The sequence below is a fragment of the Poecile atricapillus genome, chromosome W (genome assembly GCF_030490865.1).
Source record: "Poecile atricapillus isolate bPoeAtr1 chromosome W, bPoeAtr1.hap1, whole genome shotgun sequence".
NCBI lineage: Eukaryota > Metazoa > Chordata > Aves > Passeriformes > Paridae > Poecile > Poecile atricapillus.
Window position 1 is genome coordinate 53,863,182 of NC_081288.1, and position 19,935 is coordinate 53,883,116.

The 19,935-nt window shown below is 39.7% G+C and overlaps 1 protein-coding gene across 6 annotated transcripts; it reads left to right on the top strand.

Annotated features, from left to right (window-relative positions):
• Positions 1-1,631: 1,631 nt before the first annotated feature.
• Positions 1,632-18,559, top strand: LOC131591966 (inhibitor of growth protein 3). Of its 6 annotated transcripts, none has more exons than XR_009280495.1 (13): positions 1,632-1,789; positions 1,954-2,025; positions 6,125-6,225; positions 7,608-7,673; positions 9,778-9,874; positions 12,035-12,106; positions 12,380-12,499; positions 14,407-14,564; positions 14,931-15,121; positions 16,243-16,435; positions 16,938-16,976; positions 17,617-17,853; positions 17,951-18,559. XR_009280495.1 is itself a non-coding variant. In XM_058863130.1 (13 exons), exons 4-13 carry the CDS (start codon positions 6,130-6,132, stop codon positions 17,731-17,733), a joined length of 1,149 nt encoding a protein of 382 aa, XP_058719113.1. In that variant the 5' UTR covers positions 1,717-1,789; positions 1,954-2,025; positions 5,721-5,943; positions 6,125-6,129; the 3' UTR covers positions 17,734-18,559. The 6 variants fall into 6 exon arrangements, 5 of the variants coding, with proteins under 5 accessions (XP_058719111.1, XP_058719112.1, XP_058719115.1 ...); XM_058863130.1 differs by adding an exon at positions 5,721-5,943 and having other exon boundaries at positions 1,717-1,789; positions 17,617-18,559; XM_058863131.1 differs by adding an exon at positions 5,837-5,943 and having other exon boundaries at positions 1,718-1,789; positions 17,617-18,559.
• Positions 18,560-19,935: the final 1,376 nt, after the last annotated feature.

Consider the following 19,935-nt stretch of genomic DNA (forward strand, 5'->3'; position numbering starts at 1 on the left):
AAAGTGATGCCATCTATCCAGATTTCCCCTAAATTCACCTAGCCTTTCTCCTACTGAATATAGCATGTCATTACTTTGCTGTGCTTTTGCATGGATTAAGTTCTCTCGCTGCATGTACCTCTTTCATTTCAGTAAATGCAGGCATTTACCTTCCCACGAAGGGTCAATCTTGTCTTTTACATACCAAACTGGGGCCATGCAATTTCTCACCCAAAACTGTTATGCCTACACTGGTGTGTCAGAAATAATATGGGAAAGTGATCTGTATGAGCAGTAATACAGAGATCATTTCCACTAGGGCTAACTGAGCTTAATGACCATCTAAAATCTGTTCTCATTTCTATGAGAGTAGTTGGTATTTCTGGTTTGGCAGTGTAAACTATGTGGCTGATGATGGAGTGAGTATGACACCATATTCATGCAGCACATTTTCCACCAAGTTGAAAAGTTATCAAGTGTTTTTGTTACACCTTTTTTATTCTCCTCCATCTTTAATGACAAAGGAATTAATACCCTTCAACTTGCTTGCTATACTGTGTGTATCCAACACATTACTACATCAGTCTTCATAAAGGCTACATACAAAATGTATGCTTCACTTCCCAAAATTCAGTCACCTTTAACTACTCACAATATTTGAACTTCAGACATAGGAAAAGTACCACTTTTCATTGGTCTTGACTGTCAAAAAGTTTTACTATCAAAAATAGCCAAGTTTTACTCATACTTGGATTAAGCATACTTGGCTACATTTGGCACAGATAAAGACATTGAAACAAAATGCACGGTGGGGAGCAAACCTGATCTGCTACCGCAATTCTTACATTAATTTACTTTCACTTGACATCACACAAGCCCCAAAGGTTTCTTTCCCTAGGCAATAAAACACATTTGTATGAATGCATCAGTCCATGCTTAAAGCAGTAAACAACAGCAATAGAAGAGTGATGAAAAAGACTGTTTGGGGGAATGAATGTGTGAAAACCCCCAGCCCGAAACACATGAAAGTGAATTACTGCAAGGAATATTGCAACTGGATGGCAATCAACGCTGTCAGCCAATTTTGGTCGTGCACTCTGAACAGTAATTCAGAAGCCCACGAACATTTCTCCTCTCCTAAGGCAGTGACCTGTGCTGAACGGAGCAGCTTTTTCACCTTGTGCCGTGAGAGATCACGGACCGAAGCAGTTTCATTAGTTTTGCCATTTCTTACGTTTTTAATGAACTATTGCCGGCTGCGAGCATTTAAAACAACAACGGACAAACAAAAGCCTCGACACTGCTCGAGAAGCCGCAAGTTTTCCCTTTCCGTTCGCCTGACTTGCGGCGCTGCGGTCGCGCTGGGGACGCTCCGGAGGGCCGAAAGCTGCTCCCAGGGAAGAGTCCCGCGGCCCCCATGGGGCGGGAGTGCTCCCATGAAGGCGGGAATGCTCCCACCCACGATCGCAGGATTGCTCCAGGCTCGCGGGCAGGGCCCGGGACCGCGGACGAGCCGGCAGGACAATGCCTGGCGGGACGCGCAGTCTCCCACCGGCTCGCCCAGCGCGGACTACGCTTCCCGTGAGGCCGCGCGGCAGAGCGCGGGCTGCCGTGTGCGTCACGGCGCGAGCAGCCAATCGCGGCGCGGCCGGGGCGAGCGCCGTCCGCCGCCAATGTTGTTTTCGCTGAGTCGAGGCGCTGGTGTTGTTGGCGGCGGCGCCATATTGGAAGGGACGAGCGCCCGCTCTCGAGCAGCCCCTGGGCGCGGGCCCGGCCGCCGCCATGCTGTACCTGGAGGACTATCTGGAGAGTGAGTGTGTGCGCGGCGGGGGCGCCGGGCGGCCGGGCACGGCCGGTGCGGGGGAGCCGGGGGAAGCCGCGGCGAGGAGGCGGCGCCCCCCCTCCCCCACGGCAGCGAGTGACTGACTGGCTCCCTCCCTCCCCCCTCTCTCCCGCTCCCCCGTGTCCCCGCAGTGATCGAGCAGCTTCCCATGGATCTGCGCGACAGGTTCACCGAGATGCGCGAGATGGACCTGCAGGTGCAGAGTACGTGAGTCCCGCCCCCTCCGCCTCCGCCCGCCCCCTCCGCGCCCGCCCCGCTCCGCCCCGCGGGCACCGGCCCCACCGCCGCGCCCCCGCCGCAGGGCGGGAGGGGCGGGAAGGCCGAGCAGCGGAGGAAGGAAGGAAGGAGGCGAAGCGGCGCCGCTCCGGCCCGCTGCAGCAGCTCCGCCCGGTCCCCCGCGCTGCCCCGGGGCGGTCGCGCCCCCTCCCCAGCCCGGCCACGGATCTCCGGCACCGCCGCTCGGGCCTGGGGGCGTCTCGTCGCCTCCCGCGGGCGAAGGCTCTGCCGAGCCGCCGCGACGAGGCGGGGGGCGGGACGCACGCCCCTGGCGCTGTTGCGGCAGCCCCCGACCCGCCCCAAGCCCCCGCCCGCCGCGCCTCGGCGCAAGGAGGGCCTCGGCGGAGCTACCTTCCAGGGCTTGTGCTGCTCCCCAAGGCATTTTTGGTGGCACGTCCCAAACTCTTTAGATTTTTGATCCCTAAGAGCAGTGATGGTGGTTTGGAGCATGAGTTATGTCCCACTCCTTCCAGTAGGCAGCGGCATGCTCTCCCTGAAACTTTCCAGCCAGCTCCCTAATAACAGTGTATGATGGGAAGATGCTATTTGCTTGTGTCCTGCCTGACACGTAGCCAAACATACTTTATATATATATATTTTCGGGTTTATACAAATTATATTTTACGTAAATGTCTTCTTTAGTATAAATATATATATTATACAAAATATATATTTATAAATACATTTCAGGTTTCTTTCTAGATGACTTTGTATCTAGCTGCTTATATCCCGATGTAATACACTTCATTAGGCTATTTTCAGGATGCATTGCTATTTAATGTTTTCCAATGCAATCTCACCTGGGACTTAGGTGTCCTGTCACACCCTGGGTAGCTGTTGTGGTCATTTAACACACAATATGGTTATCTATAACTGTGATCCAAAAGTATTCACTAATGAAACTGCTACTGCACAAAAGATGAGAACAATCATCAATGTGGAAGGGCCAGGCTATTGTAAAAGGGGAATGAGAGAAAGAGCAGAGATTGAAATAACAAGCGAATACCGTATAGGAATACAAAATGCAGCACTAAGTGGGAACAGTTCTGTAGTATTTTAGAGTTATTTCCTTTGGATATTTACTTTAGTGGACCCAGCAGGTCTGTTTAACAGATCACATTGACACATGTTAAATTGTCTATAGGATTTTTTGGTATATTATGACCTAAATGTTGTCTTGGGTTCAGTGCTTAAAGTTGTGGGAACAGTTATGACTCCTTCTGGGAGAAGTTGCTGTCACTAGGGAGCATGATGAGAGGGAATGAGCAGCTCCCTGACTTGAATAGTTCGGAATACGTTCACCAATTTTACTTCTGTTCCATAAGAAGGCAAAGAAGATGGTAGGGGCTCTTTTAGGTGTGTTTGAAAACTGGGGCAGCTAGCAACACCAAGACATCAGATTGTTATTTCCTCTGCCTAAACTGAGAATGACAAATAACACTCCATGCTGTATTATTGGAAGTAGTAAATGACAGTGAATATTGCTTACTAGGACCAGCCTTAGGTGTAGAGAAAAATTTTCTCAGACCTTGGTAATTCTGTGCTTAAAGTTGTGGGAACAGTCATGGCTCCTTCTGAGAGATAGTACCTCTGAAGTCACTATCACTAGGGAGCATCATGAGAGGGAGTGAGCTTGTGCAGTGATTGGCAGGGTATCCAAAGACATTTATTAAACTTCTGGACTAGCACCTCTTCAGCATAACTTGTCCAACTGCCTGATGCACAATACATGCAAACCTGGAGGTTGTTTGGTGTCTCAGAAGTACTTGAAAACAGTACTTTGATGAGTGATGCTGTCCCAGAAATCGACGTGATTTGTAATTCAGAGACATCTCTGCTGCTCTGCTTTAGTGTCAGTGTTGACTTTGTATTCTGTCGTGTTTGGAGCACATAGACCTAGTCTATTATTTCTTCCAACTTCGAACAGCAGAACCTGCCTCATGAGGAGTCAATCTGCTGTATATTCTGATAAGGTTGCTGTGGAAAAAGCAAATATCATCTGAGTTGGGACTTGGCTCTTGAGCTTTAACTGAGCTCCACATGAAGCATAAAATGTGTTTCTCCGTTTAAGTTAAAATCATGGATTATCAGGTTTTAATGGTAAAATGTTAAGATCTGGAAACAGGACTCTGTTATCATAGAATTTTTAGCAACTTGGGAAATTTGATCTAAGAAACTGTCTTGAGAATATAGTATAATGAGAAAAAATGGATGAACTTGAGTGTAGCAGAGAGAACTTTACATATAATTGGATAGATCTGACCTGCACTCGCCTTTGTCTTTTCTGCTCTTTCAGCAGAGACCAAGTTTCTGTGGAAATTTTTCCCTAGGCAGTTTCACACAGACTGATAACATGTCCTCAATAAAAAGTGAAGATACATTTTATCATTTCTTCTTTATGGAGCCACTAGAATAACTAACACTTAGGGTGTTTGTGCTCAGATAATAGGAGATAGAACATTTTGTCTGTTGGCTTTTTGGACCAAACTAGAGTCATTTGGTCGAAGAATAGAGATTTTAGAAGCCTCCATATAAAGTGTGTGCTTCTTGGCTAACTCTTCTTAATCTTCTCTACTTGGTGCAGGTGGAAAATGCTCATTGTTCAGGTTCTCCCACTTTAGCCTATTTTACTCCAGAACTGTTTGACTACTTTGTTCATCTGTGTCTAAATAAAGTTGATGTGAATTTATGTCAGAACTGTTATGGCTTGGAATTAATGGTGCTCTGTCCAGTCAGTTTTTAGGTTCCTCTTGGGTTTGATGCTGAATATTCCCAGCATAAGGAAGATTGATGAATAGTATTGATCATTTAGTTTGAATGATTTTTGGTCATTTATATAAGCAGTTCTAGCAGTGAATTTTCACAGAGTTAAGAAGACCCTTGGCCTGTTGGATTTTAAGAGAAAATCATACGGATTCATGAGCTTCTTGAACTAATTAATGAATTTTCATTTTGTTTTGGCAAGATGTGATCCAGTTTTAATGGTGGTTTCTGGAAAGTTTCTTAGGTGTTTTGCACCCAGAGCCTGAAGTTTGTAGGTGATTTGTGCATTGTCAGATTTAATTTAAAACTGATAGCTAGGCAATGTCACTGAGAATGCTGGGAAAAAAAACTCATTACTGTCATCTATGCTGACACTAGCAAGGCTGTCCAAGCTAGTTTGACTGAGGGAGCTGCATGTTTTTGGAAATATGCACTGTTGAGTGAGCAAGTGTCCAGCTGTTGAAATAGTAAACTCACTGGGAGAAGGCTGGAGGGGAAAAGGAAGGGAATCCCTGTTCCTGTCTCAATAAACAATGAAAAAAAAAACCTTGTGGTTGACATTTTCCTTTCTAGAGATAGTTAGTGTTAGAAAATGGGTGGTTTTATATTTTTCCCCTTTACGATATTTCTCAACTTCATAAGTGAGAATCCTGTCCAAATAATACTTCATCAGTGCATTTACTCCTCTGGGGGTGGAGGGAATAATTTGTGAGTGCTTTCAATTTGCCCTGACCCTTCCTAGCAAACAATGGAGAGGCCCTGGACTTAAAGGCAGTGACTTTGCTCTTCAGTTGGTCTACCTTTTTGAGACACTAATTTTTTTCAATTATTTGGTTTTGTATTTGACTGTTTCTCTTAGGAGAACATTTTGTTTCCTGCTCAGTTTGTAACTGGCTAGAATGTTCCAAAGTCAGCAGTCTAGAGCCCTGGGTGAGGAGTTTGGGTCGTGCTTTAAGTCACTACCACTGCTCTTAGGGACAAAAAACCTTTAGAACTTGGAGTCCTGCCTGTCCCATGCTGGAGAGCACAAGAACCTTGATGAGAATCCTACCAGAATGCAATTCTGCTTCTTGGAAATTAAGGTAAATATTTCCCTCCGCTGTCCACTGTTGCTTGATTGTTTTGGTTTTTTCTTTTTTTTCCTCTCTAATAGTTTGCACCTCAGTCCTGTCAACTTTGTTTGAGAAAAAAATTTCCCCTTATTTTCTAATGTTTGTGTACATGAGAAGGTAACATTTGTCTCAATCTTTTCCTATGCTACAGATGCAATGGATCAGCTTGAACAGAGGGTAAATGAGTTTTTTATGAATGCAAAGAAAAACAAACCTGAATGGAGAGAAGAACAAATGACATCAATCAAAAAAGTAAGGATATCAAGAGAGTGGGTCAGATTTTTCTTTTGCAAACTAAAACAAGCTTAGGAACGAATAGTTTATGATTGATGGGAGATTTCAGTGTTCAGAACTGTGCCTTCCTTTGGGCTTTCATAGAGGTGGATGGAACTGCCTTGGAGGAGAAGAGTGAAAGGTTTCTTTGGTCAAGTATTTCTCTCAAGTTTTACTGAGTACTTGCTAGCATTTAAAAAAAATGTAATCCTGAAATGGTGAGGAAGCCTGGTACTAAATTTAGAGCTCAGATTTTTTGTTTCTGTTTGCATGATATGAAGTTACCCAAGTTAATTTGCTTTCTTCTAGAGGATATTTTTCAGGCTTAGATTCAGCATTTCCTGTGGTTTTCTGTTTGTGTCCTTCTACACATATTGTCTATGTAGCTTGAGAGAGAGAGAGAGGAGTAAGAACATGAATATGAATGTGTTCTGTGTTATCCTTCAATACTGGAGCATTGGTGGGGGTATTGTTAGCAATGTAGTCCATCATTTTGTCAGGAGAAACTCCTTTGTAATCTCCTACAGTGGCTACTTCAGCCCCTAATTTGGATAGGGGTTGTTTTCTTCTTTAATTAATGCAAATAGATTTTTAAATTCTAAAAAAGAAAAAGGTCAGAGCTCTGACTTCACTACAATAAATGAAAAATTTGCTTTTGACTTTAGTTGAATTAAAACTTCAAGGAGTTTTCACGTAAGATACTATCCAGTGGAAGCTGAGAATTAAAAGACAGCAACATTTGTTCAAATCTAAAGTAAAAGCACTTGAAAACATACCTTTTTTAAAAAAAAGTTTTGTCTGTGGATTTTTATTGGTTAGAGAAGTCTTTTGGATTGTTTTAGTCAAATTATTTGGGACGCACTTATGAGTTAGAGAAACTTATTTTAAAGTAATTTAGATGATACACAATATTATCTCTGTTTAACTAGAGTGCTGGAAAGTCCTCCCCACAGAGTACTTCTGCATCATTTTGAAGAGCAGTAGGATTTGTGGTGGTCCTGAAGTAAAAGACACTGTCTTATTTTAAGTCTGTAGCATGATGCTGTGTAATATAAAATAAATGCAAGATTGTTTCATTTCTTGTAGCATTTCTTGCAGAAATCTAAATACTTTTCTAGTAGGAAGTGTCCCCATCTTGTAATTTGGCTTTTTCTAACACAGAGAAAATAAACTGGCATATATTGTATCTCTCATTTAAAATTCAGATGATTGTTGTTTTCAGTAAAATTTCAGTCTTTCTGAAAACTGACTTCAGTTTGTCCTTTTGACTTTTATTTTGTGCTTCATAACATAACATAGCTTAAACTTACTGAAATTAATTCAGTTACATTCATATTTTTAAAAAATTCTCTTTATAACAGGATTATTATAAGGCTTTGGAAGATGCAGATGAAAAAGTACAACTGGCTAATCAAATATACGATCTGGTAAGTGGACTCAAGACTTGTGGTGAATTACCTAAATTTATTCACTGGAAAGTTCTAAGCATTTTGATAAGCACTGCAGCCATGCGTCCTGTACTTTTATGTCATTTACATGTAGATGTTTTGCTGGTGAAAGAAACATTTAATATTTTATTGACTTTTACAAATTTTGGGGGTTTGGGTAGTAAGCATCACTTGAATATAAAACAGATAAATAGTGTTAGAACTCATAAGGTTTTAATGCATGGTTTTGGCCTGTTTAGGAGACTGGTTGAGAGAATCCTTTGGGATATAGTGTTGAGGAGTCCAGGAAGGCTGGACATTCTTCAAGAAGGAAATCCTAAATATATAGGAGCAGCCCATCCCCATATGGCCAAAAGAGAAGCCAGCAGGGAAGATGACCAGCCTGGCTAAATTCAGAGCTTTGACTTCAACTTGGGGGGGAAAAAAAAAAGTGTATCACCTTGGGAAGAAGGGGCAAGCAACTTGAGAGGGTTACAAGGATTTTATGAGGTTATGTGGGGAGATAGAAGGGCCAACACCCAAGTAGAACTTTATCTGGTTACTGCTAGGAAAGACAAAAATATTTTTAAAAATATATCAGAAATAAAAGAAGGGCTATGGCAAATTTCCATCCTTTACTGGATACAGAGGTAAACATTGTGATGGAGGATGCAGAAAAGGCAGAGATACTTATTGCCTTCATCGCTGCAATATTTAATAACAAGACCAGTTGTCTCCAGCGTACCAGCCCCCTGAGCAGGAAGAATTGGGTGGGGAGCAGAATGAAGTCCCCTAATTCAAGGGAGGTCAGCAACCTGCTGTGCCACTTAGACACACACAAGTCTAGGGCTGTGATGGGATCCACCTCACAGCACTGAGGGAGATGGTGGAAGAGGTCAGTGAACCACTTTTGGGTGTTTACCAGAGATCCCAATTGACTGAAAATTAGCAAATGTAATGCCCATGTACAAGAAGGGTCAGACAGAGCAAGGAGTAAGGGCCTGTCAGCCTGACTTCAGTGCTGCGGAAGGTCATGGAGCAGATCATCCTGAGTGTGATGACACAGCACAAGCAGGACAACCAGGGGATCAGGCCCAGGTAGCATGGGTTTAGGAAAGGCAGGTCTTGCTTGACTGACCTGATACTCAATAATGAAGTGACCTGCTTAGTACATGAGGGAAAGGCTGTGGATGTTGTCTACCTAGACTTTAGTAAAGCCTGTTTCTTACAGCACTCTCCTGGAGAAGGTGGCAGCTCTTGCCTTGGGCAGGTGCACTGTTCACTGGGTAAAAAATTGGATGGATGGCCAGACCCAGAGAGGGGTAGCACAGGATTTAAAGTACAAAGTTTATTTATTTTACATTCTTCAAGTGAACAGAACCTGCAAGCCAGGCTACATTCAATTATAGAAGACATAAGACAACTGCTTTTGTTCACTACAACTAGCCAAAAAGTTTGTTCTAGAAGTTGGAACTTCCCCTTCTCTTTTGCTTAGCTGGTAACTGGAAAAACCTCCCAGTTTTTAATAAAGACAGGTAAATTTTGCTGTATGATTACAGACATAGAAAGCATTTGGAATGTGATGTTTCTTTTCATGATAGTGAGTTGAGAATTTTTTTGGTTAGTTTTTAATACCCAAGAGCACCTCATAGTTTACTGAAACACACAGAAGTCATTGCTTTCAGTTAATACTCAGAACACACTGAATTTTCTGGTGTTTATAGTGGCACACAAATTGCACACAGATTTCAGTTCAGAGCTTGCAATTTCCTCAAAGCAACCCAATTTCTACTAAAGTCCACGTCATGTACTGTTATTTCTCTTCCCCTTCGTATTTGCATAACCAGAGCACCTCCAAGTCTTCTTCATTTTTATTTCTGAAAAGAAGTGTCTTGGAGCTTTGCTTATGCTATTTTGGTGTTAACAGTAGTGTCTGTGCTGAGTGAGGGAAGTGGAGGTGGCCAAAAAGATTGCTTCTTGCATTATTATGCTGCATGGCACAAAATTGCTGGAAGGGAAATACTTAGCAAGCCTGTGATTGAGGACATAGATATTCATGTCCCAGAAGTGGATGTTATTTATTTTTGCTTCATCTAACAAACAGGTAGACCGTCATTTAAGAAAATTGGACCAGGAACTCGCTAAATTTAAAATGGAACTTGAAGCAGATAATGCTGGAATTACAGAAATATTAGAGAGACGTAAGTATGCATGATTTTCTTTAAGAACTTAACAGACTTTCTGTCAATTCAGAAAATTCAAGTATCGTACACTTGTTAGTGGCTGACAGTATTTTCACCTGTGTTTTAACGCACTTCTCATCAGTTAGTTAACAAAATTTTAGTTTCAAGCTCAATTTATACCAGTGAAATCAAAATACAGCTGACTAAGTAGAATAATTTTTTCACACAACTGTTGTCCTTGTGAATTGGTACAGTGAGATACATAATTCTTTAAACCTGTTTTTAATGATTGTAGGTATTCAGCCAAGTACTTTGGCCTAAGCATGCCGCCTACCCAGTTGCAAGGGTACCTTTTTTTCCTTGAGCTGATTGCCACCAAACCAAAGAGGGTCATTATTTTAGTTTTTCATGTACTTGGTGGTTTTCTTTTTTAAAGGGGTAAGAATGGGTTGTTCTGTAATGGGGCAGTGAAGGAAAAGCATTTTAGGTAAGAAACCTGCATGTTAAATACAACCATGCTTGTATTCAGAATGTGAATAAAAATGTAAAGTTACAGCTTTTTTTGCCAGCTTGGTGTAGAAGAATCTGGATTTTCTGTACTTATCAGCATTTAGACATCAAATTCAAATGTGATCGTGATAAATTTCTAAGTTGATTTAACTACTGTGATTATGGAGGCAGTGGCTGTCCTTATAGCCAAAGATAGTGAAAATTGACTTAAGTCACTTGGGGATATTAGGAATAAGTATTCTCTCTTGGAACTTTTTGTGGCCGTGTTGTATAAGCTGGGAGTTCAGGACTATTTTATTTGTAATTGCTATTACAAATAACAGATACAAAAAAAGAATACTCTAAATGAAATGCTATTAATTAACTAGCAATTACAGAAAAGGACTAGTTTATTTTAGTTTAAATCACAGCTGATTTTAGAATGTGATGCTACCATCTGTTGAACCATGTGTTTGGAGAGGTTGCTAGATAGGAGTTCAAGAATTCAAAATAGAGAAGTACTAGACTGCATGTTGCATCTTTAAGATTTGATTGGATTGAGGGTTTCCTTTCTTTGTTTTTAAATAAAGCTAAAAGTAGAAGACTCTTAATATTTTTAGCTTTCAGAATAAATACATAAGATTGAAGTCCCGCCAGAGGGCAGCCTTTGGGCAAGTTCATAATGTGATTGAAGTTCGCTCAGCCAAAATAGCTCCTTATGCATTGATTCTCTTCTAGAATAATTATATTTAAACTGTTGTAATACTTATGTATTACTTATATACTCATGTATGTCAGTGCTTTTTGAAAGTACTGGAAGAGGTAAAGAAATCCTGAAGCTACAGATTTTGAAAAATAAATGTGAATTGCTTTCTTGTTTTGTCTTCTGTGTAAATGTAAGTTGGTAGGTATCAGAACTACTTCAAAATCTTTTTCTTAGAGATTGATGAAAAAAGTATTGTATATTGTTCTAAGTTTATAGTCGAAGTCTGTCCTATGCTGTGATTATTTTGCCTCATCTTACAAGAAATGTTATTCTTAGATATATACTTGGATTTATGCCCGTCTGACTTTTTCCTTTTTTGGAGGGGAAGAGGGGGGTGGGGTTTGTTGTTGTTTTGTTGGTTTTGTGTATTTTTTTTGTTTTGTTTTGTTTTCTTTTTATTTGTATTGTTGCTCTTTTATTTTGAATGTTAAAATCTGGATGATGATCCGCAGCCCTTTCTTTTGAAAGTTAAGTCATGTTGAAAGATGAAACTGCTGTTTCTTGAGATTTGACTGTGACAAGGGGGACTCAGTGGGACAAGATGCCTTCTTTACACAGTTTATATTGTTCAGACTAAAGTTCATATGTCTGTAGATTGTCAGTAGTTTTGGTGCAGCCATTCTGCATCTTATTTGAGTAAGTGGCATGTTGAGGGCAATGTTGTTGGTTCTTCTTGTTGGCCTTGATTTTAAGTTCTTGATTTCAACAGCTGGACCATAGCAGTCACCAATTTTTATTTGAGAACTAATCTCACTGGCTCCTGGTTGTACTGTAGAAAGGGTTTCAATTCTAACAAAAATTCTTTTGATTAAAATAAATATAACTGTATGGTGATTTGGTTAATATTTTAAAGATTCCTTTAGTATGTAAAAGTTAAATCAGTGCCAGCTCTCAATTTTTGTGTCCTCTTACCTTCCTCTTAGGGTCACTGGAGCTGGATACACCAGCACAGCCTGTGAATAACCATCACTCCCATTCTCACACTCCAGTAGAGAGTAAGTACTTGAAACTTATATAAAGATGGCCATATTTTATGTTTCCTTTGGTTTTTTTGTTGAGTAGTATCAGGAAAAAGATGGTTCAGAACTTTCTTCCCTCCATCATTGCAGGGAGAAAACAAAGCATAAGAAATGTTAATAATGTCTGTTAAGAAGAAGGGCAAGATGAAATAGGTTTTGCTGGTGGGAATTAGTTGAAAGTGGTAGCATAATTTGACTTTCAAGCCAAATAGATTTTACATATAAGTTCCCTTCATTTATTTCATTTAGAAAGGAAACACAATCCATCTTCTCACCATAGTACAACAGATCATGTTCCTGAAAAGAAGTTCAAATCTGAAGCCCTTTTATCTACCCTGACTTCAGACGCTTCTAAAGAAAATACACCAGGTAATCCTAATTGTCTTTCATTTCATTGCTTTTTAATCAGAAGAGAAACTTTATTACATTTGTGAGTTAGTTTTCTCAATTCACAGAATCATGGAATAGGTAAGGTTGGAAGGGACCCAAGTGGGTCATCAGGTCCACCCTCCCTGCTCAAGCAGGGCCATCCCAGAGCACACAGCACAGGATTTTGTCCAGACAGTTCTTGACTATCTCCAGTGAGGGAGACTCCACAGCCTTTCTGGGTGACCTGTTCCTATGCATCCTCTCCTTTGTGGCCACCTGCACAGTAAAGAAGTTCTTCCTTATATTCAGTTGGAACTTCCTGTGCATCAGGTTCTGCCCATTGCCTCTTGTCCTACTGCTCAGCACCACCCAGCAGAGCCTGGCTCCATCCCCTTGGCACCCTCCCTTCAGATACTGACAGACAGTGATGGAGTCCCCTCTCAGTCGTCTCTTCTCGAGGCTGAACAGGCCCAGCTCCCTCAGCCTTTCCTCCTAAGTGATCACCTTATTTTCACTCCACTGGACCCACTCCAGGAACTCCATGTCTCTTGTACTGAGGAGCCCAGAACAGGATACAGCACTCCAGACACAGCTTTCCTAGGACTAAGGAAAAGGTCAGGATCGCCTTCCTCAACCTGCAGTGCTCTTCCAAATGCACCCCAGGAGCACCACTGGGCTTCTTAGCCCCGAGGGGACACAGATGGCTCAGGGACAGTTTGTTGTCCACCAGGACCCTGAGGTCCTTCTCCACAGCATGGCTTTTCAGCAGGTCAGCCCACAGCCTGTGCTCTTGCATGGGGTTATTCCTCTCCAGGTGCACTGCACTTCCCTTTGTGAATTTCTAGACCCTGTACCATAGATAATGACCTCCTGGGATCTGCCATTCAGCCAGTTCTCAGTCAGAGGCTGATACCCCTTTCCCTAGGATTTTCAGTCACTTGAAACATGAGAAATTGTAGGCATTCTTACTCAACTGTGTTGTCCATTAAGTGTGTCTGCTTTGTTGTCATTTAACAGCTGTATGATGGCTGTTTCTTTTTATTTACACTTTGAGGAGGGTAACAGTACAGTTTTGTTCAGCTAGTAGTAGAAATATAAGAGATCATTACACTAGTTTTGGAAAAACTACATACAACAATTTCCAAAGAAAGGGAAAAGAATTTTCACATCTTTTTTTTTATGAGTTGGTCTGAAAATAAAATTATTTAATGTGTTGTCTATGTCAAAAGAGAAGCCTTTTTGAATAGCAACTAAAAAAACCTAAACCTTTCTGCCTATTCTCAATACTAAGGTGTTTCATAGTTTCTTTTCTGAAAATAAAAGACTAAGGAGATACAGTAAATCAACTACCTCAGTAATGTTTTTCAGTTTTAAGTAGTTTTAGTCATTTCTATTTCAATTTTTTTTGAAGAAACTTCACATGAGGCTGCCAAGAAAATGTAGCTATATTTGAGCAGCTGTCATTCTGCAGATGACCCTAGAAACTGTGTTGCATTAAAACTGATCTGTGGTTTTTAGAATTAAGACTGTTGAAACTTTTACTTCAGAAACAGTATAGGTGCATAATCATTCTCACCCTCTTCTTGATGATTATAGTAGTGAGAATTGTTTCAATATAGGTACAGCAGCTGCATCTGTTCTTCAACAGCTTAGTATTATAGTGAGAGCTGTCTTTCTAAAAGGTCTCCTTGCACATGAGGATAGATAGGGAACAAACTTCTTTTTTTTTTCCCCGTAAACAAATACTGTCTGTGTCCAATTACTTTTAAAACCCTTTTTCCATATGATTAGACTACTCTGATGCATAAACGGAGTTCCTACTCTTTCACTGGTTTTCATATAACTTCTTAAAATGCAAAGGAATTTAGTTTCATTTTGAATTTCATAAATGTGTTCTATTCATCAAGGGTGTCGAAACAGTAATTCATCATCCTCTTCAAACAATGCATACAATACAAACTCTTCTCAACCATTGGCATCATATAACCTGGGCTCATTATCTTCAGGATCCGGGGCCGGTGCAATTACCATGGCAGCAGCTCAAGCAGTGCAAGCCACGGCACAGGTAATGTCAAAATATTCTTGTCATTCTGCCATCCACTTAAGATTAAGAAGAAAGGCTAGTGACTGCTTTTTTTATTTTTTTTTTAAATCTGAATTCCCATGATCACTTTCGGCTGATGTGATTCAGTTTTTATATTAGAATTTTATTAATACGCAACAGTTTCATCCTGTACAACTCGCCTAAAGGGACAGCCTGTTTTCTGACTTTTCCTGGAAGATACTCACATTAGATATGCACATTTAACTACCTTCTGTACATAATTTCATTAACAAGGTAACGAGCGAACCTGTGCATATCATTGGCAGTTAGCAACTTTATGTAGGAGCTTTGTTGTGTAATCTGATACAGTGTCAGTCTTCCTTTCAGATGAAGGAGGGAAGACGAACATCCAGTCTAAAAGCCAGCTATGAAGCATTTAAGAACAATGATTTTCAGCTTGGAAGAGAATTTTCATTGTCCAGAGATTCAGCTGGATATTCATCATCAGCTCTGGCATCTACATTAACGCAGACGTTAAGTTCATCAACCACAGATTCACGAAGTGGTAGAAAAAGCAAGTAGGTTTTCTGACTTGTTGATTGCAATTACAACTTGTAAGACTGCTGAGCTTTCTTTTAAAAGGTCATGGGCTGCATTAGAAATACATTGTATTTAATATCCCTGGGCGGGAATCAGCAGAAGGTTACTCCCTGCTGGCCATTTTTTGTTCAGGGTTGTGTTCTTTAGTCCTCCCACTTCTTTTTCTTCAAGCAAACTCACTCCATTGACTTGCTTTTTTATCTGAGATACAATCAAGTTTCTTCCCTCATTTGTTTTGAAGAGATTTGATCTAACAGCAAATGTTGGGAATTACTCTGCTATGGTTTGTAGATGGTTTTGAAATAACCTGGATATCTGTTTGATGTCAGGTTTACTTGAAACTGGTGCCTTCTAATGACTGACCCTCTAGACAGGGAATGAATTTTATTTCTGATTGAAATGAAGTTTTAAAACATTTTTAACAACACAATGTTACAACATTCAACAATCAGAACTTGTACTTGGAAGAATTTGTCTCATCCCATCTTTTTAAATTGACTTTTTTTTTTCTTCATTCAAATTTGTGTGTGTTCACAACTCAGTTAATAATGCTGTTTTAGAATAATTTTTCATCTATGAATATCTTCGATGTCAGGTCTGACCTATAAGCAAAAGCAGAGAAATTTTATTCTGGCACCATTCCTATGGAGTGATTGCTGATGCTTGAGTGGAGATTAACAGAGAATCAGTCATCTTCAAAACAGTTATCTATTGTACATGACATGACATTATTTGTATGTAAATTCCTGTTTTATTGGTAACATAATTTTTATAAGGACTTGACACCAAGGCTGCTGATGGCAATCTTTGTGAAGAAAAGCATTTGTTTAAGCCACTTGACAGTTTAGGGCTGTTAAATTCCATTGATTAGAACAGCGTGTCTTGCACTTGTAAGCTGGTCTGACTTGTTTCCTTTTCCAAGAGCATTCAGTGGGCGCATTCCACTGCTTGCAGTGGTTGAATGAAATGTGATAGTGGGATTTGGGATTTACATTCTGCAGTATCTCAGAGCCAGTGAAGTACTTGTTTAGTGATTCTTTCACTTGGCAGAAAATAAATCATGCATGCTGTTTTTTCCTTTTTTTCTACTCTTCCTCAGAAACAACAACAAATCCTCAAGTCAGCAATCCTCATCATCATCATCTTCTTCCTCTCTATCATCATGTTCTTCTTCATCTGCACTGGCACAAGAACTGTCTCAGCAAACAGCAGTAATACCAGAGTCTGATTCTAATAGCCAGGTTGATTGGACCTATGATCCAAATGAGCCACGTTACTGTATTTGTAATCAGGTAAGGATGGCCTCCAAATTGAAATACAGCTACAGCTACCATTTTGATGTAGCTGAACTTCCTTCTCTGAATGCTAATTTTGAAAAAAACTGTATTTTTACTCTTGAACTTCTGATCTGTTTTTATTTACTTACTGGTGATATGAATCATGAACTGTTGAAGCTAAAAATAGTTAATTTTTTTAGTGATGTGATAGATATCCATGGAGAGTTTTAAATCTAGTAATGGAGACTTCAGGAATAATTAAACTAAAAATTGAGGGGGTTCACAGTGAATTAGTTTTTCATCCAATCTGAAATATGCAGATGTATCTTCTTTTGCATAAACAGTTTTTGAAAATCAATTCACTATGAACATGATGGTGTTTGGGTTGTGTAACAAAAGTAAAATGAAAATGTTGTTACTGCTATTAATGGAAAAAAACTCCTCAAAGGAAGAAATTTGAATGATGGCTCCTTGAAAATATTAATTGCTAAGGGTTTTTTTTTCCTTATTTTACTAGGTGTCCTATGGTGAAATGGTAGGCTGTGATAACCAAGATGTAAGTAAAAAAGTTCAAAGGGTTCATGAGAGGTTTTTGCATATAACTACTGCTTGTAGGAGTTGGTTTTTTTTTTTTAGAGTTTGTTTTTGAGTAGAGTTTTTTAGTGGAAAGTGCATATGATTTGAAACATCCTTCAGGAAACTCCTCATCTTTCCACACAGCTCAGGTTGTTTTAGAAAACTTCAGCCTTTTCTAGGTTCAAAATATCCTTTATTTTCCCTGCTTCAAAATATCCTTTATTTCTGTGACATTTCAGCTATTTCAGTACTAATAAGAGTTGTCTTTTTCAAATAAAAAAGTTTTCAAAGAACAGTTGAATATAATCATGTGTTTACTGAGATAACTACATTTAAACAGAAGTGAGTGATAAGATTATTTTGTCAAACTATTTCAAAGCATAGCATAGTTATTTTGCTCTGTGAGTCCATATATGACTCCCAGAATTTTTATCATTTTTCTTAGTGTACTGAGTGTATGTTGCAGATCCTCCCCTCTCCTGGTTTTGTCCTGTGACTTGTGTTAAATGCATAATCTATGCTTTCCACTCATGTTTCATTTTCTAGAATTCTATTTGTGATAGGCATTTTGAAAAAAAAACAACCAAGTCCCAAAACCTCTCTTTTAACTCTTTTTATAGTGCCCTATTGAGTGGTTCCACTATGGATGTGTTGGACTGACAGAAGCACCGAAAGGGAAATGGTACTGTCCACAGTGTACAGCTGCAATGAAGAGAAGAGGCAGTAGACATAAATAAGTTTCTTCATCTGGAAAAGAATTGCATACTAAAGGTTTTATAAAGGACTTGGGAGGAGAGGGGCAACTCTCACCACACTTCCTTGCAACCACTGAAGAGTAACATAGCAATCATAGAATGGTATGGTTGGAAAGGACTGTAAAGATCTTCTAGTTCCAGCCCCCAGTCATAAGATCTTGAACTATTGGTTTTGCTAAGTCATGTTTTAATATTGTAGGTAAATTATTTACGCACCTTGATGTGCTACAGATACTATTCCAGTGAGCCTTGGATTGTTCCAGTGGCCAACATATGCAGACATTTGTACTATCAAACCATTTTCTCTAAGCAGTGGGCATTCTACAATTACTCAATCTTCCAAAAATTCCGGTAAGTCAAGATTTTAAATGTATGTTTTATATACAACAGATATATTCTGCTGCATGTACTGTACTCAAGAGCTGTTACGTAACACTATGTATATTAATAGTGCAAAAAGTCAGTGCTTCTGAAAGGAAAAAGAGACAGTTTTTAAAATGCCTTTATAGCTTTGGTTCTTTATGAAACTTAATTCAGCAGGCTGAAGAAAATGGTTCTTGTATACAGCGGGCTGTTGTCCTTTAGGGTACTTGAGTATGTAAAAACAAAAATAATGCTGTAGAATAAAACAAACTTGTGCCATTAGTCTTTATATGTTTCTGCTCCAGAGAAGGCGGGGGCCATAAGAAGAAAAAAAGGTGTTAAAGTGATGATAAATTTTTATACCAAATGTGTTTATTTTTTTGTGCAAGTAATCCTTTAAATTTGAATTGTATTAGGTGTAAAATAAAAGAATCTCAACTCCTCAGATTAATGTTTTCTGTACATTTGTCAAAAAAAGATCTATCACTGAAATGGTTTCACAAACAAATTGCCTTTTTTTTTTTCTGTGGCTCTTTAATGCTGCAGCGCCAAACAGAAAGATGGGGTTTATGCCTATTTTCTCCTTCCTCCTGCTTTCCACTATTAAAAAACATGCTTTCTCTTTTAAAGATTTTACTTCAGCCCCTGGTTAGGCTGAAAGGCTGTGGCTGTGATGTGCTAGCTTTCCAGACCCATGAAGAGAAGAGAGGGAGAGAAGCAGTGTTCCATTGCATGACCATGCAAATAGTGCCAAGGGAATAAAAACAGATAGGTCCATTAGTAATAAGAGTATGTGCAGAGAATGAAACCAGGCTTCTGTCACAGCATGTTTTTCCAAAATGGAAAAAGTAGGCATTTAAGGTCCATGAACTCAAGAAAAGTAGACATGTAAGAAAGGAAATATGATTATGGATAATAATAAAACTTTGGCAAAAGAATAGGATAGAAGTTGGTGGAAATAAACAACAGCGAGGAGCAGCTAACTAAGGTTTCCTTGAAACTAGGAACTCAACCCACTGTGTATATATTTCTGTGGAAATCTCAGTCCCAAAAAAAACACTTGAAGACTAGAATATCTGGTTTTAAGTGAGGCTGTTGAGACAGTGGAGATAACAAGTGTTTGTTCTGTGGGAAACTGGTGCCATGCTATGAATTGAAATTAAATAAGCAACCAGTAATCTAGACTTACCTTGTACTGAATGTTTGTCCCAAGGGCTATGAAGTAAGTTCCTTGAGAATTAAGACTGTGTACAGCAAAATCTTTCATTCTGCTGGTAACCTAAGATGGTACCAAAAGTACAAATGCAAAATAAAATTTCATTTTTTAGTGTGAATATTGGATTGCTGTTTCTTTGGGAAATATAAATTATTTTTTCATTGAGAAATTATAGAACTCACAAGAGGAAAAAAACTTGTCCTTATTAGTAAATTAGTATTTTGTGCCAAGAAAACAGAAATGGACAAATGTAAAAATGTGGGAAAGAATGCAATACCTAAGTCAAAGGTGTAAAACAATAAAACCTGTATATACTTTTGTTTTCTAAATAGGAAGCCTGTAAGTGAAGCTCACAGTTCAGGAGGTAATGAGACTGTAAAAGTACTGAGCAGTGTGAGTAGTTAAGTATTGAGAGAGTTCATGCTTCATGGTCAATACAGTTGCTGGACACTGCCCTGAGTAAAGAAGTACAGGTGAAAAGTTTCTCATTAAAGCTTCTTTTAAAGCAGTGATGCACTGGTTGAAGAGTGGGCATCCCTTGATTGGGACATCCACACTGCTATTTGCAGAATAGAATCCTGAAGAGTAAAGGAATAAATATCCCC